The sequence below is a fragment of the Coregonus lavaretus genome (genome assembly GCF_964263955.1).
Source record: "Coregonus lavaretus genome assembly, chromosome: 34".
Lineage (NCBI taxonomy): Eukaryota > Metazoa > Chordata > Actinopteri > Salmoniformes > Salmonidae > Coregonus > Coregonus lavaretus.
Window position 1 is genome coordinate 9,909,563 of NC_140021.1, and position 21,324 is coordinate 9,930,886.

The 21,324-nt window shown below is 43.1% G+C and overlaps 2 protein-coding genes across 5 annotated transcripts; one reads left to right on the forward strand and one right to left on the reverse strand.

The window, feature by feature from the left end:
- Positions 1-1,373: 1,373 nt before the first annotated feature.
- LOC311109424 (ER membrane protein complex subunit 9-like) lies at positions 1,374-14,942 on the forward strand. Its single transcript, XM_084152308.1, is given in 7 exon segments — positions 1,374-1,557; positions 3,886-4,082; positions 4,248-4,324; positions 5,822-5,891; positions 6,213-6,301; positions 6,303-6,305; positions 14,304-14,942. Coding segments are annotated over 6 exon segments (615 nt in total). The 5' UTR covers positions 1,374-1,557; positions 3,886-3,887; the 3' UTR covers positions 14,485-14,942.
- Positions 14,648-21,319, reverse strand: LOC311109423 (interferon regulatory factor 8-like). Of its 4 annotated transcripts, none has more exons than XM_084152304.1 (10): positions 21,221-21,319; positions 20,266-20,324; positions 19,879-20,001; positions 19,555-19,735; positions 18,965-19,119; positions 18,783-18,867; positions 18,552-18,605; positions 16,713-17,108; positions 16,474-16,589; positions 14,648-15,965 (listed from the first exon to the last, which is right to left on the reverse strand). In XM_084152304.1, exons 2-10 carry the CDS (start codon positions 20,320-20,322, stop codon positions 15,834-15,836), a joined length of 1,299 nt encoding a protein of 432 aa, XP_084008430.1. In that variant the 5' UTR covers positions 20,323-20,324; positions 21,221-21,319; the 3' UTR covers positions 14,648-15,833. The 4 variants fall into 4 exon arrangements, with proteins under 4 accessions (XP_084008430.1, XP_084008433.1, XP_084008432.1 ...); XM_084152307.1 differs by having other exon boundaries at positions 19,879-20,029; XM_084152306.1 differs by having other exon boundaries at positions 15,838-15,965; positions 16,474-16,623.
- Between the last annotated feature and the right edge of the window lie 5 nt (positions 21,320-21,324).

Genomic DNA, 21,324 nt, shown 5'->3' on the forward strand with positions numbered 1-21,324 from the left:
CCAGACATGCTCAATGGGATTGCGATCCGGGCTTGTCGCTGGCCATGGCAGAACACCGACATTCCTGTCTTGCAGGAAGTCACGCACAGAACGAGCAGTATGGCTGATGGCATTGTCATGCTGAAGGGTCATGTCAGGATGAGCCTGCAGGAAGGGTACCACATGAGGGAGGAGGAATTCTTCCCTGTAACGCACAGCGTTGAGATTGCCTGCAATGACGACAAGATCAGTCCGATGATGCTATGACACACCGTCCCAGACCATGACGGACCCTCCACCTCGATCCCGCTCCAGAGTACAGGCCTCGGTGTAACGCTCATTCCTTTGACGATAAACGCGAATCCGACTATCACCCCTGGTGAGACAAAACCGTGACTCGTCAGTGAAGAGCACTTTTTGCCAGTTCTGTCTGGTCCAGCGACGGTGGGTTTGTGCCCATAGGCAACGTTGTTGCCGGTGATGTCTGGTGAGGACCTGCCTTACAACAGGCCTACAAGCCCTCAGTCCAGCCTCTCTCAGCCTATTGCGGACAGTCTGAGCACTGATGGAGGGATTGTGTGTTCCTGGTGTAACTCGGGCAGTTGTTGCCATCCTGTACCTGTCCCACAGGTGTGATGTTCGGAATGTCCCGATCCTGTGCAGGTGTTGTTACACGTGGTCTGCCACTGCGAGGACGATCAGCTGTCCGTCCGGTCTCCCTGTAGCGCTGTCTTAGGCGTCTCACAGTACGGACATTGCAATCTATTGCCCTGGCCACATCTGCAGTCCTCATGCCTCCTTGCAGCATTCCTAAGGCACATTCACGCAGATTAGCAGGGACCCTGGGCATCTTTCTTTATGTGTTTTTCAGAGTCAGTAGAAAGGCCTCTTTAGTGTCCTAAGTTTTCATAACTGTGACCTTAATTGCCTACTGTCTGTAAGCTGTTAGTGTCTTAACGACCGTTCCACAGGTGCATGTTCATTAATTGTTTATGGTTCATTGAACAAGCATGGGAAACGGTGTTTAAACCCTTTACAATGAAGATCTGTGAAGTTATTTGGATTTTTACTAATTATCTTTGAAAGACAGGGTCCTGAAAAAGGGACGTTTCTTTTTTTGCTGAGTTTATGAGTTCTCAAAGACGGCACAAACAGATGTGGGAGGAGGCTATACTACATCTGAATATTTTGTACAATTTTCAAAAACCATGTCAAAATGGATGATAATGGGGTTACAAGGTATGCCAAACTCTGTCCACCAGGAGGAGACGCCGTCACTGCATGAACGAATGGGATCTCGTAACAAATGATTGGCATACAGAGACGCCAGTAGACTTTTAGACAGTCGCTTTTGTAACCAATCCCAAATGCAGCTGTAGGTGGGCAGGCACGGAACAGGAAATTGTCTCAATCAAATGATGCAGCTTCTGCTTCACAGTGCAAATGTTTGTAAAGTATCCATATATTCAATATTTGTTATCTTTATTAATATGCAGTATTAGATAGTTGAGTTTGAATCCGGACGTTTGCTTTACTGGACTTCTGAAATCTCATCCCAGGAAATAATATCCTTTGACGGTAAGTTGCTAGCTAGCTAGGATAGCCAACTGTTAGCTATACTAGCTAGCTCGTGATGAACACCTAGCTAGCTATCATATTTTTATTTTATTTTATTTTAAAATCTAGATAGCTAGACTTTCCCATATCTATTTTTAATAAAATGAACTACTATTGGCCATAACTGGCTACGTAGGCAGGCCTTTTGACCATCGATGTTGACAAGCTAGCTTGCTGAGTACTAACTAAGACAGGCTAAAACTGCTTCTCCAATAGAAATCCTCGATCACACTTGTAGGCGATGTCATGGCAACGTTGGCTAGCTAAGCGCATGTGCAGGCCGTCGAATCAAAGCCACTACTTCGATATTTAGTAGTTTTTTACTTAAATTAAAACGGGTCAGTTTGTCACTTTCACGAGGTAGGAGTGATAACATGTTCAACTATTTTAAGACATTGGCAAGAATCTGGACTGTGCGTTCAGATTTCGAGAAAATACCTCTCTGCAGCTGCCACCAGAACCTCAATTTTCTACGACTTATGTTCCATCCCTGCAATACAGTTGATAACCATAGCTAAAAATCCAATCTTACTTAAGCATAAATCACTTGTTGGCCTATACCTCTGTACTGGTACAGATCTACTACTCACACCACTCCTCTTAGGATCCCTCCCTCTTTGACCCATCTTCCTCTACTTTCTTCACTGCCTCAGTATATGACAACTTCTGCGCTACTCTAACTCTGGAAACATCAACCTGCCTCTATAGCACCGGACACTTCTGATCCCCCAGCCCCATGGGCACCCCTACAATTAACACATACCACTACTTTCCCCAATGCTACACATTCCTTTGTCTTATGCCCTTCTGTACACTTCTCACTTCCTAGGAACCTCCCTCCTACACACTGCTGCCACATGCCCATAAGCTTGACACCTTGTAACAACGTAATGTATTCGGCACAAAAGCTCGTACAGGATAACTTACATATCCTAACATTACTTTGTCGGGCAAAGACTCAACATCAAAACTCTAAAGAACAGGCGGCTCTTCTGTTTCACCACTCACGCCCCAGTAATCACTCCTTTCAATGGCGCCCTTTTCTTGAGAGCAAAACAATTCACATCCCTTGACCCCATTCGTTTAACGCAGAGCGCCTGCTCCCTCTGACCAGCAGAAATAAACAATTATCACCAGACCTCTGGTTACCTTCACTGACTATGGAAGCCTCGGCCTCCGATAACTTCACCACACCTACCCCCTCTGATACTCTGCCCTCACTCACTTCCATTTCTCCTGTCTTTGATCCGGTGTACAGCTCACTCTGCTTTCACTTTCTACCATTCTTCTTTAACAAAGGGGGGGGGACAAGCTGGCTACCTTTTCAGCTAGCTAGCTAGCTAGAGCAGTCAATCAATGTCCAAAACAATGGCTTGTTGTGTGGCTTTTGATCTAACTGCTTGATAAGTCCCTCCCTGGCACTAACAATATTAGTTGGATTTATTAGTGCAATAAAAAGGGTCCTTTTGTGTCATCCACCGAGTTTGTAATGCAAGGATTTATTAGCTAGCTAGTTAACTAAACCTGATTATTTATTCCAATCTGTTAAGTTGCGTCAATTCAAATCTGGTATTGGAACAAAAAGAGGTCAATACACGTCTTCTAAAATAGACTAGTATTTTAATTAATGCAAAACACTTCAATGGTAAATGTGATGTTCGTATATACGGGTCCACTGAAAAACCACGCAGGGCAGTCAGAGAACTGGTCCATTGTTATAAGTTCTTCTTTAAATACTCTGACAGAGATAGTTCCCGCTCCCTGCTGGCCTATCAGAGTAGAGACTGAGCGTGGTTTAGACTTACTCAGCCTATCGTTGGCGCACAGGCTGGTCCCAGACCCTTGGCGCTCCACTGTTGTCAGGCGTTAGTTGCTTTCTGCAGCTTGTCACAATAGTCAGCACCCATAGACACAGTTTCCTGTTCCTGAGATTTCAGTACTTTCCCACTCTAACTGTACTCTTTGTACATATGTCCTTGGACAGTTCAACAAAGAGGCAGTGTTCGTGTAAGTGAGTCACAAGCCTTATCTCACCCTACTCCCTAACAGTTCCTCACATTAATCACAGCTTGTTAAGTTGACCAATTTATATCAGTACAGTACAAACCTATTATGTTTAATCATTAATGCTTTCTTATTAAGCTAACAGCACATCTAAAATATAAGATAATAATTTCCCACAAATCTGTCAGCATTCATGTCATTTGCTTAAATCAAGCCCTCACTTGTGTTTTTGGCTAGCTGTTTTGCTGCATGTTCTCAGATCTGTGCACCCTTTTCTGTCAACAGCCATGGGGGAGGTTGAGTTGTCCTGTCTCGCCTATGTGAAGATGTACCTGCACGCTTGTCTGTTTCCACGGTGCAGTGTCAATGGGCTGCTGTTGTCGTCCAGCCCAGCAGGTGGCGCTGTGTGTGTGACAGACTGCGTTCCCTTGCTTCACTCTCACCTACCTTTGGCTCCCATCACCCAGCTGGCTCTCACACAGGTAACCATCTAATAATCTGTGGTCTTTGCTGTCCAACATACAGTATGTCAAAAATTATCAAACACAATCATCCTTACCTGGCAGTGGTGCATGTAGATTGTGGTTCAGTCTTTTGGCTTGTCATGTATTTATGTGCTATAATGTATCATACCTTCTTTGCTTCAGGTGGATGTATGGTGTGCACAGACACAGCAGAGGATTGTAGGATACTACCAAGCCAACGCCTGTGTGTCAGACAGCAGGTGTGTCCCATAGTGGTCCAGCATCACCATTGACTCTAGATGTTAATTTCTCTATCACATGGTTTCAGTGGCCCGTTAGCCTACTTATCACGTGCATATCACCTGTGTTAAACTAACCACTATCACCTGTGTTAAACTAACCACTATCACCTGTGTTAAACTAACCACTATCACCTGTGTTAAACTAACCACTATCACCTGTGTTAATCTAACCACTATCACCTGTGTTAAACTAACCACTATCACCTGTGTTCATCTAACCACTATCACCTGTGTTCATCTAACCACTATCACCTGTGTTCATCTAACCACTATCACCTGTGTTAAACTAACCACTATCACCTGTGTTAATCTAACCACTATCACCTGTGTTCATCTAACCACTATAATAATAATAATAATAATATGCCATTTAGCAGACGCTTTTATCTACAGCGACTTAGAGTCACGCGTGCATACATTTTTGTGTATGGGTGGTCCCGGGGATCGAACCCACTACCTTGGCGTTACAAGCGCCATTTTCAGTGTAGTAGATTTACAGTGTCACTATAAATAAGTACATCTCTTTCACATGAATTTAATAGAAATTACAACAAAACAACCTATAACACAAAATAATATTTGATGCTGAGGGTGATATTAACTTCTTAGAAAAGTTTGTCAACACCTGTGTTCATCTAACCACTATCACCTGTGTTAAACTAACCACTATCACCTGTGTTTATCTAACCACCATCACCTGTGTTTATCTAACCACCATCACCTGTGTTCATCTAACCACTATCACCTGTGTTCATCTAACCACTATCACCTGTGTTAATTTAACCACTAACCATTATCACCTGTGTTAAACTAACCACTAATCATTATCACCTGTGTTAAACTAATCATTATCACCTGTGTTAAACTAACCACTATCACCTGTGTTAAACTAACCACTATCACCTGTGTTAATCTAACCACTATCACCTGTGTTAAACTAACCACTATCACATGTGTTAAACTAACCACTATCACCTGTGTTAAACTAACCACTATCACCTGTGTTAATCTAACCACAATCCCCTGTGTTAAACTAACCACTATCACATGTGTTAAACTAACCACTATCACCTGTGTTCATCTAACCACTATCACCTGTGTTAATCTAACCACTATCACCTGTGTTAAACTAACCACTATCACCTGTGTTAAACTAACCACTATCACCTGTGTTCATCTAACCACTATCACCTGTGTTCATCTAACCACTATCACCTGTGTTAATCTAACCACTATCACCTGTGTTCATCTAACCACTATCACCTGTGTTCATCTAACCACTATCACCTGTGTTAATTTAACCACTAACCATTATCACCTGTGTTAAACTAACCACTAACCATTATCACCTGTGTTAAACTAACCACTAACCATTATCACCTGTGTTAAACTAACCATTATCACCTGTGTTAAAAACTAACCATTCCTTCTCTCTCTCTCCCCTTCGCTGGGTAGCCCTACGCCATGTGCATTGAAGATTGCAGACAAGATAGCCGAGCAGTGTAACAATGCAGTTTTGTTAATGGTAAGCATCCACTGTGGTCTATTTTTTGTTATTTTTTAGTCATTTAGCAGATGCTCTTATCCAGAGCGACTTACAGTTAGTGAGTGCATACATGTTATTTTTTTTTCATACTGGTCCCTCGTGGGAAACGAACCCACAACCCTGGCGTTGTAAACGCCATGTTCTACCAACTGAGCTACACGGGACTATTTTATTGTCTGTAACTTCCTTTTGTGTGTGTGTGTGTGTACAAGCTCACAATGCAGCAGCTTTTTGGTAAATCTTTCAGATGTGTGTGTCTGCATCCCCTTCTCTCTAACTGTGACCTATGTGTCTTGTCAGATTGATAGTGGAAAGATGTCTCCTGACTACAGGGTGCCTCCCATCGTGATGTACGAGCGAAAAGACACGCGCTGGACCCTCAAAGACAAACACGTAAGATCTGAACATCTCTGCTATCCTTCTTTCAAGATAGTTAACTACCGTTTGCTTTTCTGTTGATAGCACACCTCTATCAAGTACATTCACACAGTATATGTGGCTGTAGCAGCTGTATAGGACTACATACATTGTATTGAAGAGGAAGCTCAGGGGAGAGGGGGTGTGTCTCTCTTTGTTAACAACAGTTGGTGTGCAATCTCTAATATTAAGGAAGTCTCGAGGTTCTGCTCGCCCGAGTTAGAATACCTCGTGATAAGCTGTAGAACATACTATTTACCAAGAGTTTTCATTTATATTTTTCAACGCTGTCTATTTACCACCCCAAACCAATGCTGGCACTAAGACCGCACTCAATGAGCTGTATAGGGCCATAAATAAGAACATGCTCCAAGTGGCCGGTGACTTTAATGCAGGAAAACGTACATCCGTTTGACCTCATTTCTACTAGCATGTCACCTGTGCAACTAGAGGCGAGAACTCTAGATCACCTTTACTCCACACACACAGAGCCCATCAAACAGGCAAAGCGTCAATACGGGACCAAGATAAAATCCTACTACACCGGCTCTGATGCTCGTCGGATGTGGCAGGGCTTGCAAACTATCATGGATTACAAAGAGAAACCCAGCCGCGAGCTGTCCAGTGTTGCGAGCCTACCATACGAGCTAAATACCTTCTATTTTATTGTATTATTTTATTTCACCTTTAATTAACCAGTTAAGCCAGTTGAGAACAAGTTCTCATTTACAACTGCAACCTGGCCAAGATAAAGCAAAGCAGTGTGATAAAAACAACACAGAGTTACATATGGAATAAACAAAACGTACAGTCAATAACATAGAAAATCTATATACAGTGTGTGCAAATGTAGTAAGTTATGGAGGTAAGGCAATAAATAGGCCATAGTGCAAAATTATTACAATTTAGTATTAACACTGGAGTGATAGATGTGCAAATAGAGATACTGGGGTGCAAATGAGCAAAATAAATAACAATGTAAATAACTATGGGGATGAGGTAGTTGGTTGGGCTAATTACAGATGGGCTGTGTACAGGTACAGTGATCGGTAAGCTGCTCTGACAACTGATGCTTAAAATTAATGAGGGAGATAAGTATCTCCAGCTTCAGAGATTTTTGTAGTTCGTTCCAGTCATTTGCAGCAGAGAACTGGAAGGAATGGCGGCCAAAGGAGGTGTTGGCTTTGGGGATGACCAGTGAGAGATACCTGCTGGAGCGCATACTACGGGTGGGTGTTGCTATGGTGACCAATGAGCTAAGATAAGGCGGGAATTTGCCTAGAAGTGATTTATAGATGACCTGGAGCCAGTGGGTTTGGCGACGAATATGTAGTGAGGGCCAGCCAACGAGAGCGTACAGGTCACAATGGTGGGTAGTATACAGTGAGGGGAAAAAGTATTTGATCCCCTGCTGATTTTGTACGTTTGCCCACTGACAAAGACATGATCAGTCTATAATTTTAATGGTAGGTTTATTTGAACAGTGAGAGACAGAATAACAACAAAAAAATCCAGAAAAACGCATGTCAAAAATGTTATAAATTGATTAGTATTTTAATGAGGGAAATAAGTATTTGACCCCTCTGCAAAACATGACTTAGTACTTGGTGGCAAAACCCTTGTTGGCAATCACAAGTCAGACATTTCTTGTAGTTGGCTACCAGGTTTGCACACATCTCAGGAGGGATTTTGTCCCACTCCTCTTTGCAGATCTTCTCCAAGTCATTAAGGTTTCGAGGCTGACGTTTGGCAACTCGAACCTTCAGCTCCTGTCGTAGAAATATTTGACAAAAAAATAGTCAACTCAAAAATATCTCTCAAGAGACTGGAGCTTGTGAATCCAGAAATTAGACTTTATTATTGTGTAACAAAGCCGAGCCACTCCATGGAACGGCTGTCTCTCTTTGGCTTAGAGATCTCTTAGAGGTCCTCTGTAGCTCAGCTGGTAGAGCACGGCGCTTGTAACGCCAAGGTAGTGGGTTCGATCCCCGGGACCACCCATACACAAAAATTTATGCACGCATGACTGTAAGTCACTTTGGATAAAAGCGTCTGCTAAATGGCATATTATTATTATTATATACACACACAAATGCACAGTCATGTATACATAGCTTACAAAGCTACTCCCCTTAAGATCACTGATTAACATCTTTAACTGCCACGCCACTATTATCTTTGAAAGTCCAATAACACATGTTGTTTACTCCAAAAGGCCTTGGGCGCTTTTCCATGTCCTCTTCCTCTTATCCATTAAAGCATGTTTACACATTGTATTGAATATATTCCTTATTTAGACATGCATCTGGACTTATATTATGTAAGTCATGTTTACTATATTTTATCTTTGACATTTCCCAACATTTTCCTTAATGATACATAAAATATTACCATACTCCCTCCACAGATTTTCTATGGGATTAAGGTCTGGAGACTGGCTAGGCCACTCCAGGACCTTAATGTGCTTCTTCTTGAGCCACTCCTTTGTTGCCTTGGCCGTGTGTTTTGGGTCATTGTCATGCTGGAATACCCATCCACGACCCATTTTCAATGCCCTGGCTGAGGGAAGGAGGTTCTCACCCAAGATTTGACGGTACATGGCCCCGTCCATCGTCCCTTTGATGCGGTGAAGTTGTCCTGTCCCCTTAGCAGAAAAACACCCCCAAAGCATAATGTTTCCACCTCCATGTTTGACGGTGGGGATGGTGTTCTTGGGGTCATAGGCAGCATTCTTCCTCCTCCAAAAACGGCGAGTTGAGTTGATGCCAAAGAGCTCGATTTTGGTCTCATCTGACCACAACACTTTCACCCAGTTCTCCTCTGAATCATTCAGATGTTCATTGGCACACTTCAGACGGGCATGCATATGTGCTTTCTTGAGCAGGGGGACCTTGCGGGCGCTGCAGGATTTCAGTCCTTCACGGCATAGTGTGTTACTAATTGTTTTATTGGTGACTATGGTCCCAGCTGCCTTGAGATCATTGACAAGATCCTCCCGTGTAGTTCTGGGCTGATTCCTCACCGTTCTCATGATCATTGCAACTCCACGAGGTGAGATCTTGCATGGAGCCCCAGGCCGAGGGAGATTGATAGTTCTTTTGTGTTTCTTCCATTTGCGAATAATCGCACCAACTGTTGTCACCTTCTCACCAAGCTGCTTGGCGATGGTCTTGTAGCCCATTCCAGCCTTGTGTAGGTCTACAATCTTGTCCCTGACATCCTTGGAGTGCTCTTTGGTCTTGGCCATGGTGGAGAGTTTGGAATCTGATTGATTGATTGCTTCTGTGGACAGGTGTCTTTTATACAGGTAACAATCTGAGATTAGGAGCACTCCCTTTAAGAGTGTGCTCCTAATCTCAGCTCGTTACCTGTATAAAAGACACCTGGGAGCCAGAAATCTTTCTGATTGAGAGGGGGTCAAATACTTATTTCCCTCATTAAAATGCAAATCAATTTATAACATTTTTGACATGTGTTTGTCTGGATTTTTTTGTTATTCTGTCTCTCACTGTTCAAATAAACCTACCATTAAAATTATAGACTGATCATTTCTTTGTCAGTGGGCAAACTTACAAATTCAGCAGGGGATCAAATACTTTTTTCCCTCACTGTATGGGGCTTTGGTGACAAAATGGATGGCACTGTAATAGACTACATCCAATTTGCTGAGTTGAGGCTTCGAGGTTAGCAACACTGGACCATGCATGAGAGCACCAGCTGTTCCGGATGACTGTGTGATCACGCTCTCCATAGCCGATGTGAGAAAGACCTTTAAACAGGTTAACATTCACAAGGCCGCAGGGCCAGATGGATTACCAGGACGCGTACTCAGAGCACGCGCTGACCAACTGGAAAGTGTCTTCACTGACATTTACACACTCTCCCTGGCCCAGTCTGTAATACATGTTTTATGGGATATTTTTCAGTAACTATATATTAAACATGGTAAATCTTTTCAATTTTTCAAGCAGACTATAAATTAAGCACATTTTTCAGTTAAACATAGATACATCTATAAAGATTAAAACATAGTTAATCACAAAGACAAACAGTACGACTAAGTGAATACAGAGTGATACGGAGTGTGGTACAGAGTGGTAGACAGGGAGGGAGCCTGAGCCAGAGTCAGGATATGGCTTTTGGGAATGGGCCTGCTTATTCTTACTACAGTGGGGAGAACAAGTATTTGATACACTGCCGATTTTGCAGGTTTTCCTACATAAAAAGCATGTAGAGGTCTGTAATTTTTATCATAGGTACACTTCAAATGTGAGAGACGGAATCTAAAACAAAAATCCAGAAAATCACATTTGTATGATTTTTAAGTAATTAATTTGCATTCTATTGCATGACATAAGTATTTGATCACCTACCAACCAGTAAGAATCTCACAGACCTGTTAGTTTTTTTAAGAAGCCCTCCTGTTCTCCACTCATTACCTGTATTAACTGCACCTGTTTGAACTTGTTACCTGTATAAAAGACACCTGTCCACACACTCAATCAAACAGACTCCAACCTCTCCACAATGGCCAAGACCAGAGAGCTGTGTAAGGACTTCAGGGATAAAATTGTAGACCTGCACAAGGCTGGGATGGGCTACAGGACAATAGGCAAGCAGCTTGGTGAGAAGGCAACAACTGTTGGCGCAATTATTAGAAAATGGAAGAAGTTCAAGATGACGGGCAATCACCCTCGGTCTGGGGCTCCATGCAAGATCTCACCTCGTGGGGCATCAATGATCATGAGGAAGGTGAGGGATCAGCCCAGAACTACACGGCAGGACCTGGTCAATGACCTGAAGAGAGCTGGGACCACAGTCTCAAAGAAAACCATTAGTAACACACTACGCCGTCATGGATTAAAATCCTGCAGCGCATGCAAGGTCCCCCTGCTCAAGCCAGCGCATGTCCAGGCCCGTCTGAAGTTTGCCAATGACCATCTGGATGATCCAGAGGAGGAATGGGAGAAAGTCATGTGGTCTGATGAGACAAAAATAGAGCTTGGAGGAAGAAGAAGGATGAGTACAACCCCAAGAACACCATCCCAACCGTGAAGCATGGAGGTGGAAACATCATTCTTTGGGGATGCTTTTCTGCAAAGGGGACAGGACGACTGCACCGTATTGAGGGGAGGATGGATGGGGCCATGTATCGCGAGATCTTGGCCAACAACCTCCTTCCCTCAGTAAGAGCATTGAAGATGGGTTGTGGCTGGGTCTTCCAGCATGACAACGACCCGAAACACACAGCCAGGGCAACTAAGGAGTGGCTCCGTAAGAAGCATCTCAAGGTCCTGGAGTGGCCTAGCCAGTCTCCAGACCTGAACCCAATAGAAAATCTTTGGAGGGAGCTGAAAGTCCGTATTGCCCAGCGACAGCCCCGAAACCTGAAGGATATGGAGAAGGTCTGTATGGAGGAGTGGGCCAAAATCCCTGCTGCAGTGTGTGCAAACCTGGTCAAGAACTACAGGAAACGTATGATCTCTGTAATTGCAATCAAAGGTTTCTGTACCAAATATTAAGTTCTGCTTTTCTGATGTATCAAATACTTATGTCATGCAATAAAATGCAAATTAATTATTTAAAAATCATACAATGTGATTTTCTGGATTTTTGTTTTAGATTCCATTCCGTCTCTCACAGTTGAAGTGTACCTATGATAAAAATTACAGACCTCTACATGCTTTGTAAGTAGGAAAACCTGAAAAATCGGCAGTGTATCAAATAATTGTTCTCCCCACTGTATGTGTGGGAAATATACATTGTGCATGAGAACGGTACATGTCTGAGAATTGATTATACTGTTATGCATGAGGAATGTCTTAAATGTATATGGTTGAGAATGGGTTATGGACCTGCCATGTTTAAACCATGTTTAAGTATCAATTGATATGTTTTAGAATAAACAGAGCAGAGCCAGGAGATGGCTGTTATTTTTTACATGAGAAAGCTTGGTTTGTCCACTATTGTTTTCAAACTGAATATATAGGAGGAGGAGAAGTCAGATTTCGCCACTATCATAAATAAAGAGAGTGGGCAGAGCGGTCAAAAGATGGAAGCTTGGAGACAATGGTGGAGGAACTAAGCTGGGAGGGTTTAAGCTAAAAAGTATGTAAAATGAGCAGGAATAGAATTGTATATAAACTGAGGGCAGAGTGTTGGGAGTTAGTTGCTCTGCAGACCAGCTCGGCTCTGTTGCTTTGTGTAATAAAGTCTATCTTGATTCTACAAAAACTCTGGAAGAACTTTGATTTTTAATAAGTATAGTGATAATTTTCTACGACAGTTTCAAGCAGACCACCATAGTCCCTGTGCCCAAGAATGCAAAAGTAACCTGTCTAAATGACTAATCGCCCTGTTGCACTCCCATCTGTAGCAATGAAATGCTTTGAAAGGCTGGTCATGGCTCACATCAACGCCATCATCCCAGACACCCTGGACCCACTCCAATTCGCATACCGCCCCAACAAATCCACAAATGCCGCAATCTCTATTGCGCTCCACACTGCCCTTTCCCACCTGGACAAAAGGAACACCTACGTGAGAATGCTGTTCATTGACTACAGCTCAGCGTTCAACACCATAGTGCCCTCAAAGCTCATCACTAAGCTAAGGACCCTGGGATTAAACACCTCCCTTTGCAACTGGATCCTGGACTTCCTAACGGGACGTCCCCAGGTGGTGAGGGTAGGCAACAACACATCCGCCACACTGACCTTCAACACGGGGGCCCCTCAGGGGTGCATGCTCAGTCCCCTCCTGTACTCCCTGTTCACCCATGACTGCATGGCCAGGCACGACTCCAACACCATCATTACGTTTGCTGACGACACAACAGTGGTAGGCCTGATCACCGTCAACGATGAGACAGCCTATAGGGAGGAGGTCCGAGACCTGGCTGTGTGGTGCCAGGATAACAACCTCTCCCTCAACGTGATCAAGACAAAGGAGATGATTGTGGACTACAGGGGAAAAAAAGAGGACTGAGCACACCCCCATTCTCATCGACGGGGCTGTAGTGGAACAGGTTGAGAGCTTCAAGTTCCTTGGTGTCCACATCACCAACGAACTATCATGGTCCAAACACACCAAGACAGTCGTGAAGAGGGCACGACAAAGCCTATTCCCCCTCAGGAGACTGAAAAGATTTGGCATGGGTCCTCAGATCCTCAAAGTTCTACAGCTGCACCATCGAGAGCATCCTGACTGGTTGCATCACCGCCTGGTATGGCAACTGCTCGGCCTCCGACCGCAAGGCACTACAGAGGGTAGTGCGTACAGCCCAGTACATCACGGGGGCTAAGCTTCCTGCCATCCAGGACCTCCATACCAGGCGGTGTCAGAGGATGGCCCTAAAAATTGTCAAAGACTCCAGCCATCCAAGTCATAGACTGTTCTCTCTGTTACCACACAGCAAGCGGTACTGATGCACCAAGTCTGGAACCAACAGGACCCTGAACAGCTTCTACCCCCAAGCCAAAAGACTGCTAAATAGTTAATCCGGGTAGCTATTGGTTAACTATTTAACTATCTGCATTGACCCTTTTTTGTCTCTTTTGACTAATCACAAACGCTGCTTTTACTGTTTATTATCTATCCTGTACATATCTACCTCAATTACCTCGTACCCCTGCACATCAACACTGTACTGGTACCCCGTGTATATAACCAAGTTATCGTTACTCATTGTGTATTTATTCCTTGTAATTATTTTTCTATTAATTCTCTTTTTTCTCTCTGCATTGTTGGGAAGGGCCTGTAAGCAATTCACTGTTAGTCTACACCTGTTGTTGGGAAGGGCCTGTAAGCATTTCACTGTTAGTCTACACCTGTTGTTGGGAAGGGCCTGTAAGCATTTCACTGTTAGTCTACACCTGTTGTTTACGAAGCATGTGACCAATACAATTTCATTTGATTGGAAAAATATAAATGTATTTTAAGTATACATTAAAGATACCTTTGTTTTTCTTCCAGGATAATGCTGCGGCAGTGGGAGGAGACTCGGGAAATAGCCAGTCAGCTGCTGGTCTCTGGAGATCACTCCTTATTAGTGGATTTTGACAGCCATTTGGATGACATCACTAGGGACTGGACAAATCAGAAACTGAATGCCAAAATAGCAGAGCTTGCCTCACCAGCCAATAGTAATGTCTGAAATAAGTTTGTAGATTATTAACTTTTGTGTTACTTCTTTACATTTTAAATAAAGTTTGAATTATATACTGTATATCTTAAACCTACTGAAACTACAAATATTTAGGTAAGAATCTTATTTTTATTATTACCATCTAACAGCCAAATAAGCACATCATGCATGATCATTTCAAAATATGAAATAGATTTTTAATACGCTCAGGCAGAACACTGACAACACAAAACATGCATAAATAACATAAATATTTACAGATATGTGCAGTCTTCCACCTAACGGTCTCAGTCCAGAGTGTGCCTTGTGTCAAACCCAGCAGCCATGTTGTTAACCCACTTACAACCACTAACAGAGCCGTGCTCATAGTTCACTGGCTGCCAATGGCATCACAACATTATGCATCCTGACCAACTGCTTTGAGTGTGTAAGCTTTTATCAACTCATTAAACTACATCTACAAACTATTTAAAGTATTAATGCGCTATTGTGTTCATATAAAACATCAGTTCACAAGAGAAAGGAGAACCCCCTGGTTCATTTCTATAATACTAAGAGATAATGTATATTAATATTGTTTTTTTCTCAATAAAAATTTGCTTAAAAAGCATTACCACTTTCAGAAGCCAAAACCACAGACAGACACGTTGGTTTCCTGCCTCTAACAGTTGGCATGGTGATGATATATATATATATATATATATATATATATTTTAAAAAATGAAATTTCAAAACATACTGAAAAAAAACAAAATATTCTAAGAAAATGTAAAAAAAAAAAAAAAAAAAAAACTATTTGTAAAGTGGTTGTCCCACTGGCTATCATAAGGTGAATGCACCAATTTGTAAGTCGCTCTGGATAAGAGTGTCTGCTAAATGATGTAAATGTAAAATGTAAAATATATATATTTTTTGACCAATCACATCATATCTTTTCACATCAGATCTTTTTCAAAACTGCAGCCAAAGTGAGTTTGAACTCATTTGGACCAGTTGTATAACATCAGGTGTTGGGGTTGGTAAAGGGCAATCCTGAAGGCTAAACCAAAGTGATGTCTTCCATTCCATGTAGTGCTATTCAGTCTAGTGGTTCATGTCTGACAAGGCTTGGGGCTCCATTCAATCCGTATTACGGAAGTTCAGCGCGGTTTAAATTTAAAACTAATTTCTGATTGGGCAGACATATGCTGCGTTTACTGTGAATGCAGTCTCCGCGAATGCGGGAACATTGCCTTTAAATTGCTCTATAGCACTGAATTTCCGCGATACGGATTGAATCAAGCCCTTGGTATCAGATCAGATAGTGCTTCCATTTTTTTTCCTTCCGTAACTATACAAGATATCCTGTGATTGGATGCTCAGGGGTAAGGCACTGGTACCAGGTTGATGGTGACATCTCCTGATTGGCTGGCTATGTCGCGTAGGTAGGTCATTGACTCCCGGAAGTCTTCAGCTTCCTTGACCTGCTGCTGAGCCCAGGGTAGGATTATCTGGAGAAGAGGGGGTGGGTGGTTCAGTCCCTCTCTATTTCACAGTGAAAAATGTGTAGTTATCCTGTACTTACATAAACCTTAGTATTTACATTCTAAGGCAGGGATCATCAACTAGATCCAGCCACGGACTGATTTTTGTATTGAGCGGATGGTCAGGGGGCCGGAACATAATTATTATAATAATTTGTAGACTGCAAATTGACCGCAAAAAGCCTAAACAGATATATCTGGCTAAAACATAATAATTTCAAACCTTGCTTACATTTGTATCAAAAACTCATATCTCTTTATTATGTATGGGAATACTTTGGGAACAGATTTCCAAAATTAAAATCACTTGGTGCTGATTTGCTGGTGTTTTTACAGTCTTATGTCCAACAGAGAATTTGGGGCGCTGCCAGTTGGGGAACCCCGTTTTAAGGTATGCAATTGTTGCACCTTTTTACATTTGAACAGGCGTTACAGTTCTTTATGAGTAGGTGGGGAAAAGCTTGCTCAACTGTACCTGTGTGATGATGAGTTTGCTGGACGGGTCCTCTGTGGCACTGAACTCCTCTCCGAAACACAAGGTGATGCCACACTGAGGAGGGTCTCCCCCGTAACTGCGGAAGTGGTCCAGCTCTAAGGAAACACGCAGTCAGCAAATACACACTGACTGCTGAAATATCCAATAAGGGGACAAGAAAGAAGTGGGTGATCCTCACCAACAAACCAAGAGAGAGTGAACAGCCCCATGTCACTCACCCGTTCTGAAAGCCTCTCTGTCAAAGAGCAGCACGGGCTCCACAGCACGGTTCATCTTGTGGGGTCCCGTCGTGGTTGAATGTGGCCCTGTCCAGAACACCCGGCCCTGGCAGTAGCGCTTAGCATAGACCCCTGCCCCCGTTGAAGTCAGGATCACCCCTTTCTCCATGAAGGGCAGCAGGGTGGAGAGGGCCTGGAGCCGGGGCCCGATGCCAGGGCTGGAGGTCAGGGTGGAGGGGGAGTCTGGGAGGGGGATGCGGGGGAAGCCACCCATCATCAGGGTGGGGGGGATGGGCGATGAGGGCAGGTAGGCGATTCGGACATCGCTGCCTATGACCTCACGTTTAAGCACCTCCTGTCCTATGTATTTCACTAAGACATGGAACGAGTCCCGTGCTGGAGTTGGAGGAACAGAGAGAGAATGAGAGTGAATGAGAGACAGAGAGAGAATGAGAGTGAATGAGAGACAGAGCAGGAATAGTTCATGTAGTATGGGCCTGATTCCAATTTAGGAAATTACGCCTTTCCTATGCACTTCTCAGTAGTTGGTGTAAAGGACATTTTTACTTTGTACATATTATCTTTGGTGTCATAAACAATCCTTGGTTCCTGCCTGTGTCTGGTCAAGATATGAGGGGGGGCTGTCATGACCCCTCCGAAGGAACATCTGCCAGAACGCCCAGAATATGTTCTTTAAGTTAAGATAGGAGATGGTGCCAGACACATGCCGGAACCAACCCTATGAACCATGCCTATGTAACGTGTCTGTAACCAGTATATAAGGGAACTAAACGGGACTTCCCCATTAGAGCTCCTGACAGACGTTCACTATGGTGCATCAAGTTTGTTGGAATGTCTCCAGTGCGCTGACAATAAACAATGATTCATTTAAGATTTACTTTGAGTGTCCCTGTGTAAGAATTTCCACAACATTGGTATTCAGACTTACCTTACAAAGGTGCATAACAGGCTTTGCAGGCATTGTTCCCTTGCACGCGCTTAATAAATGTAATTCAACTGCTGAAAACCCTCCCACTTGCTGGCCAACAGATTTTCTTGTGGAGTTTTCATTCAATAGGGTTTTCAGTACATTTACCTTCAGCCATCCCTTTAAATACGGTGTACCTTTTAGTTAGAATTTAGTCGACAGACTCACCAGAATATATGGAGAGAATGGGTTCATAATATTAGGGATGAATGAATGAAAGCCATCTAAATATATGCTAATTCATCTCTGTGTCAGCACCAATTGGTAGATTAAAAAAATACTCTGATCTTGTAGATTATTTAGGGTTAGGAAAGTACAGTATATCTAACAGAAGTGTAATTTATATTTACAATTCTCTTGTCCAAACGGATTACTCATTTTCCTAGCTCTTATCAATAGCTCTTATCAAGTTGTAAGAAGAATGGTGTTATCTGAAAAAATAAATGCTTTTTCCACTTGAAACCGGTAGGTTTGTTAGACGTTATTCATGGTTTCCTCGGGCGTAAATGTGGTGGAATTATTAGGGAATAAGGCAAGGTCAGAAGTCAAGGTCAGAAGTCAAGGTCAGAAGTCAAGGTCAGAAGTCAAGGTCAGAATAAGGTGTATATGTAGACATACCTCCGCCACACCTACATTTATTCCATCTCCACCCCAAACAAATAGCAGGTGAATAGCATGCTATTCTCATGCTTAAGTTCAAGGTCAGAATACGAGTAGAGAGAAAAGTGCATAAAAATTGAATTGCGTTCCATTTACATGCGCTTAACTCAGGTCAGAATCGGCCCCCATGTGATTGAGAAGCTGACTTGACTTCCTCTCTACACAGCATCATGCATCATCAATAGCATTACCTCCAGGGGGAGGAACGGTCTCAATCGTGACGTTCACCTGGATCTCATCGACCGCTAGAGGAAGACAACAGAATATCAACAGCATGTCAATCAACCACATGCTATTGGAGAACTCCCCAGAGTGGAGAGACAGTGGCTGAGAGATCCAACATCAATTAACTCAGAGATTCAGTGTTTGACAGACATTTGGAGGACAGACATGACATTGAGTTAGTAAGACATAAGACTTACTCCCATCACTCTTCAGGATGACCAAGGGCTGATCGAACTGGTCTTGCTGGAGGGTAAGAACACTTTCCTCAATCTCCTGAACAGACTGATAAAAACACACACAAATTGACATAAATAAACAATTAAGAGAGATACATCCAAATGTTTCTAGAACTTGTTTTGTCCTTAAAAACCAAACCTACCATGGTGATCGGGGGGGAGATGACCTCCTTTTTCGTCTGTTTGACCATAACCTCCTCCTCCTCCTCCTTCACCTCCTCCTCGCTGTCTGAATCGCTACTCCTCCTCTTCCTCCCTCTTGCTCTGGCTCTGCCCTTTATTTGAACACTCCCCAACGCTGTGAAGAGAAAAGGGATCATATGTCAGGAATTTGTTTACTGCAGTTTAGCCTGCTTTGAAGTTGTCTCCATAGCTACAAACTATATGGAGTTATTGCTGCTCTGATAACATTTGCACCGCTGACTCTGGTATGACTGTATGTCCCTTTGGACGGACTGACAGGGAACTAGAGTAGAGTGCCGCATGCATGTGGTAATGGAGTTGGCCAATATTAAAAATCTAAATCTTCTCAACCTCGAGTGTAACTTCCTCAAACCTAAAGAATGCACACTGCTACGCCCGGTCTGTTCCCAGATAGTAGGTATGATGATGTGGTTATACTGTAGATTTCTACACAAGGCCAAAGGATCAAAAGATAATGGCTGGAACATCGTAGAAGAGGGGTAGAAATAAACATTGCATAACTAACTAACTTACAGTGTGTGTGTCTCACCTTGTTCATTGATGGGTACAAGGCAGTAAACCTTGTATGGTTCGGAGATGTCTAGCTGTGACCTCTCGGGGACCTCTCTGAACTCTGGGCTCTTATTGAGAGCACAGCGCAGCCGGGTCTTCCAGGAGGCAGGGTCCACACGACCCCCTTCGGATAACTTCCCCTTAAACACTGCCCATGCCTGTGGAGGAGGCATTTAATCTCACAGCTCAGGAAATAATGTCTACTGTATGTGTTTAATAGATTATAAATGACGAGGGGCTATTGTAAAATTAAGACTTAACGAACTAGGGATAGTACTGATAAAGTTCATAGTGTCAGGACCTTGAAGATGGCACCATCCTCTTCACTGCGGAAGTCCTGTTTCCCAGCGTGTTTCCAGGGGATACGGAACATGGTCCTGGCGTCATCGTCCCATATCAGGCCAGGGTACTTCCCACTGCTGACCTAGCGGTTAAGAGTGTTGGGCCTATAACTGAAAGGTCACTGGTTCGAATCCCTGAGCCGACTAGGTAAAAAATCAGTCGATGTGCCTTTGAGCAAGGCACTTAACCATAATTGCTCTGGATAAGAGCATCTGTTAAATGACTCAAATGTACTGGTAACTATGGCATACCAGCTCAGACACACCCACTGTAAACAGCTGTTCCAGTGCACACACATTCATTTGCTCAAAAGGAACTATTGAACCCATCCTCCACAAACACTCACCTGGTCTACCATCCAAGAGCGTAGTCTGCGGGTGGAGCGAATTCTCCCAGATGCCATAGCTGTGAAAACAGTATAACTTTCTTATTTCCATCTAGTCTGGCCTCAAAAAATTATTGTGTTTAAAAACTATACAGACAGTATTAGGCCTACATCAGTGGAGGCTGCTGAGGGGAGGACGGCTCATAATAATGGCTGGATCGGAGAAAATGGAATGGTATCAACCACATGTTTGATGTATTTGATACCATTCCACCTATTCCACTCCAGCCATTACCATGAGCCCGCCCTCCCCAATTAAGGTGCCACCAACCTCCTGAGACCTATATATAGGCTGATAGAAACAAACACATCATAATACAGTAAGAGCAGTGCTAGCTGTGATAACGAGTATTGTGAGTATGTACGCGTGACATGTGTGTGTTTGTAGTTCAGCTGAGGACATTCACACTGGCAGACTGCCATGGCAGACTGCACAGATAACAACACTTAAAGGCGCAGTAGAAATTTGAGAGTTATAGATCTGTAATTCTCATCAATGCAAATCTGAGAAGCGGTAGATCCGTTCCCAGTTTCGTTTTTGCTCTTTTTACTTTCGGCTTTGTACACCAGCTTCAGTTGAAATTACAATATTAAAAAAGTTAATTCATGAATGTGAGCAACTATTATGCTTAGAGACGATCCTATAATCAAATCAGATATTGATGTCCCCATCTAAAAATAACAAACTAATAAATAAACAAATTGCTCATGAAGTGTAAATAATAATAATAATAATAATATGCCATTTAGCAGACGCTTTTATCCAAAGCGACTTACAGTCATGCGTGCATACATTTTTGTGTATGGGTGGTCCCGGGGATCGAACCCACTACCTTGCTCTACCAGCTGATCTACATAAATCCTACTTTTCCATAGATTTAGAATCAGTGTGATGAATGTGAATAGTTTCGTTTACCTTGTGTTGGTTTTCCTCGGATTCTTCACGAGAGCGGATCTAGCAGCGCATAGCACTTCGACTGGAAAATCCAGAGGCTATTCGCTTTCCTCGCGCAGAACAGA

What these genes read in the sequence shown, in the direction of transcription:
- LOC311109423 (XM_084152304.1), bottom strand. Translation starts at nt 20,322, where the DNA reads ATGGCATCTGGGAGAATTCGCTCCACCCGCAGACTACGCTCTTGGATG. An exon ending in TGTACCCATCAATGAACAAG is followed by an intron (nt 19,120 to 19,554) that starts GTGAGACACACA and finishes TTCTCTTCACAG; the next exon opens with CGTTGGGGAGTGTTCAAATA. An exon ending in CAGAGAGGCTTTCAGAACGG is followed by an intron (nt 16,590 to 16,712) that starts GTGAGTGACATG and finishes GTGTTTCCTTAG; the next exon opens with AGCTGGACCACTTCCGCAGT.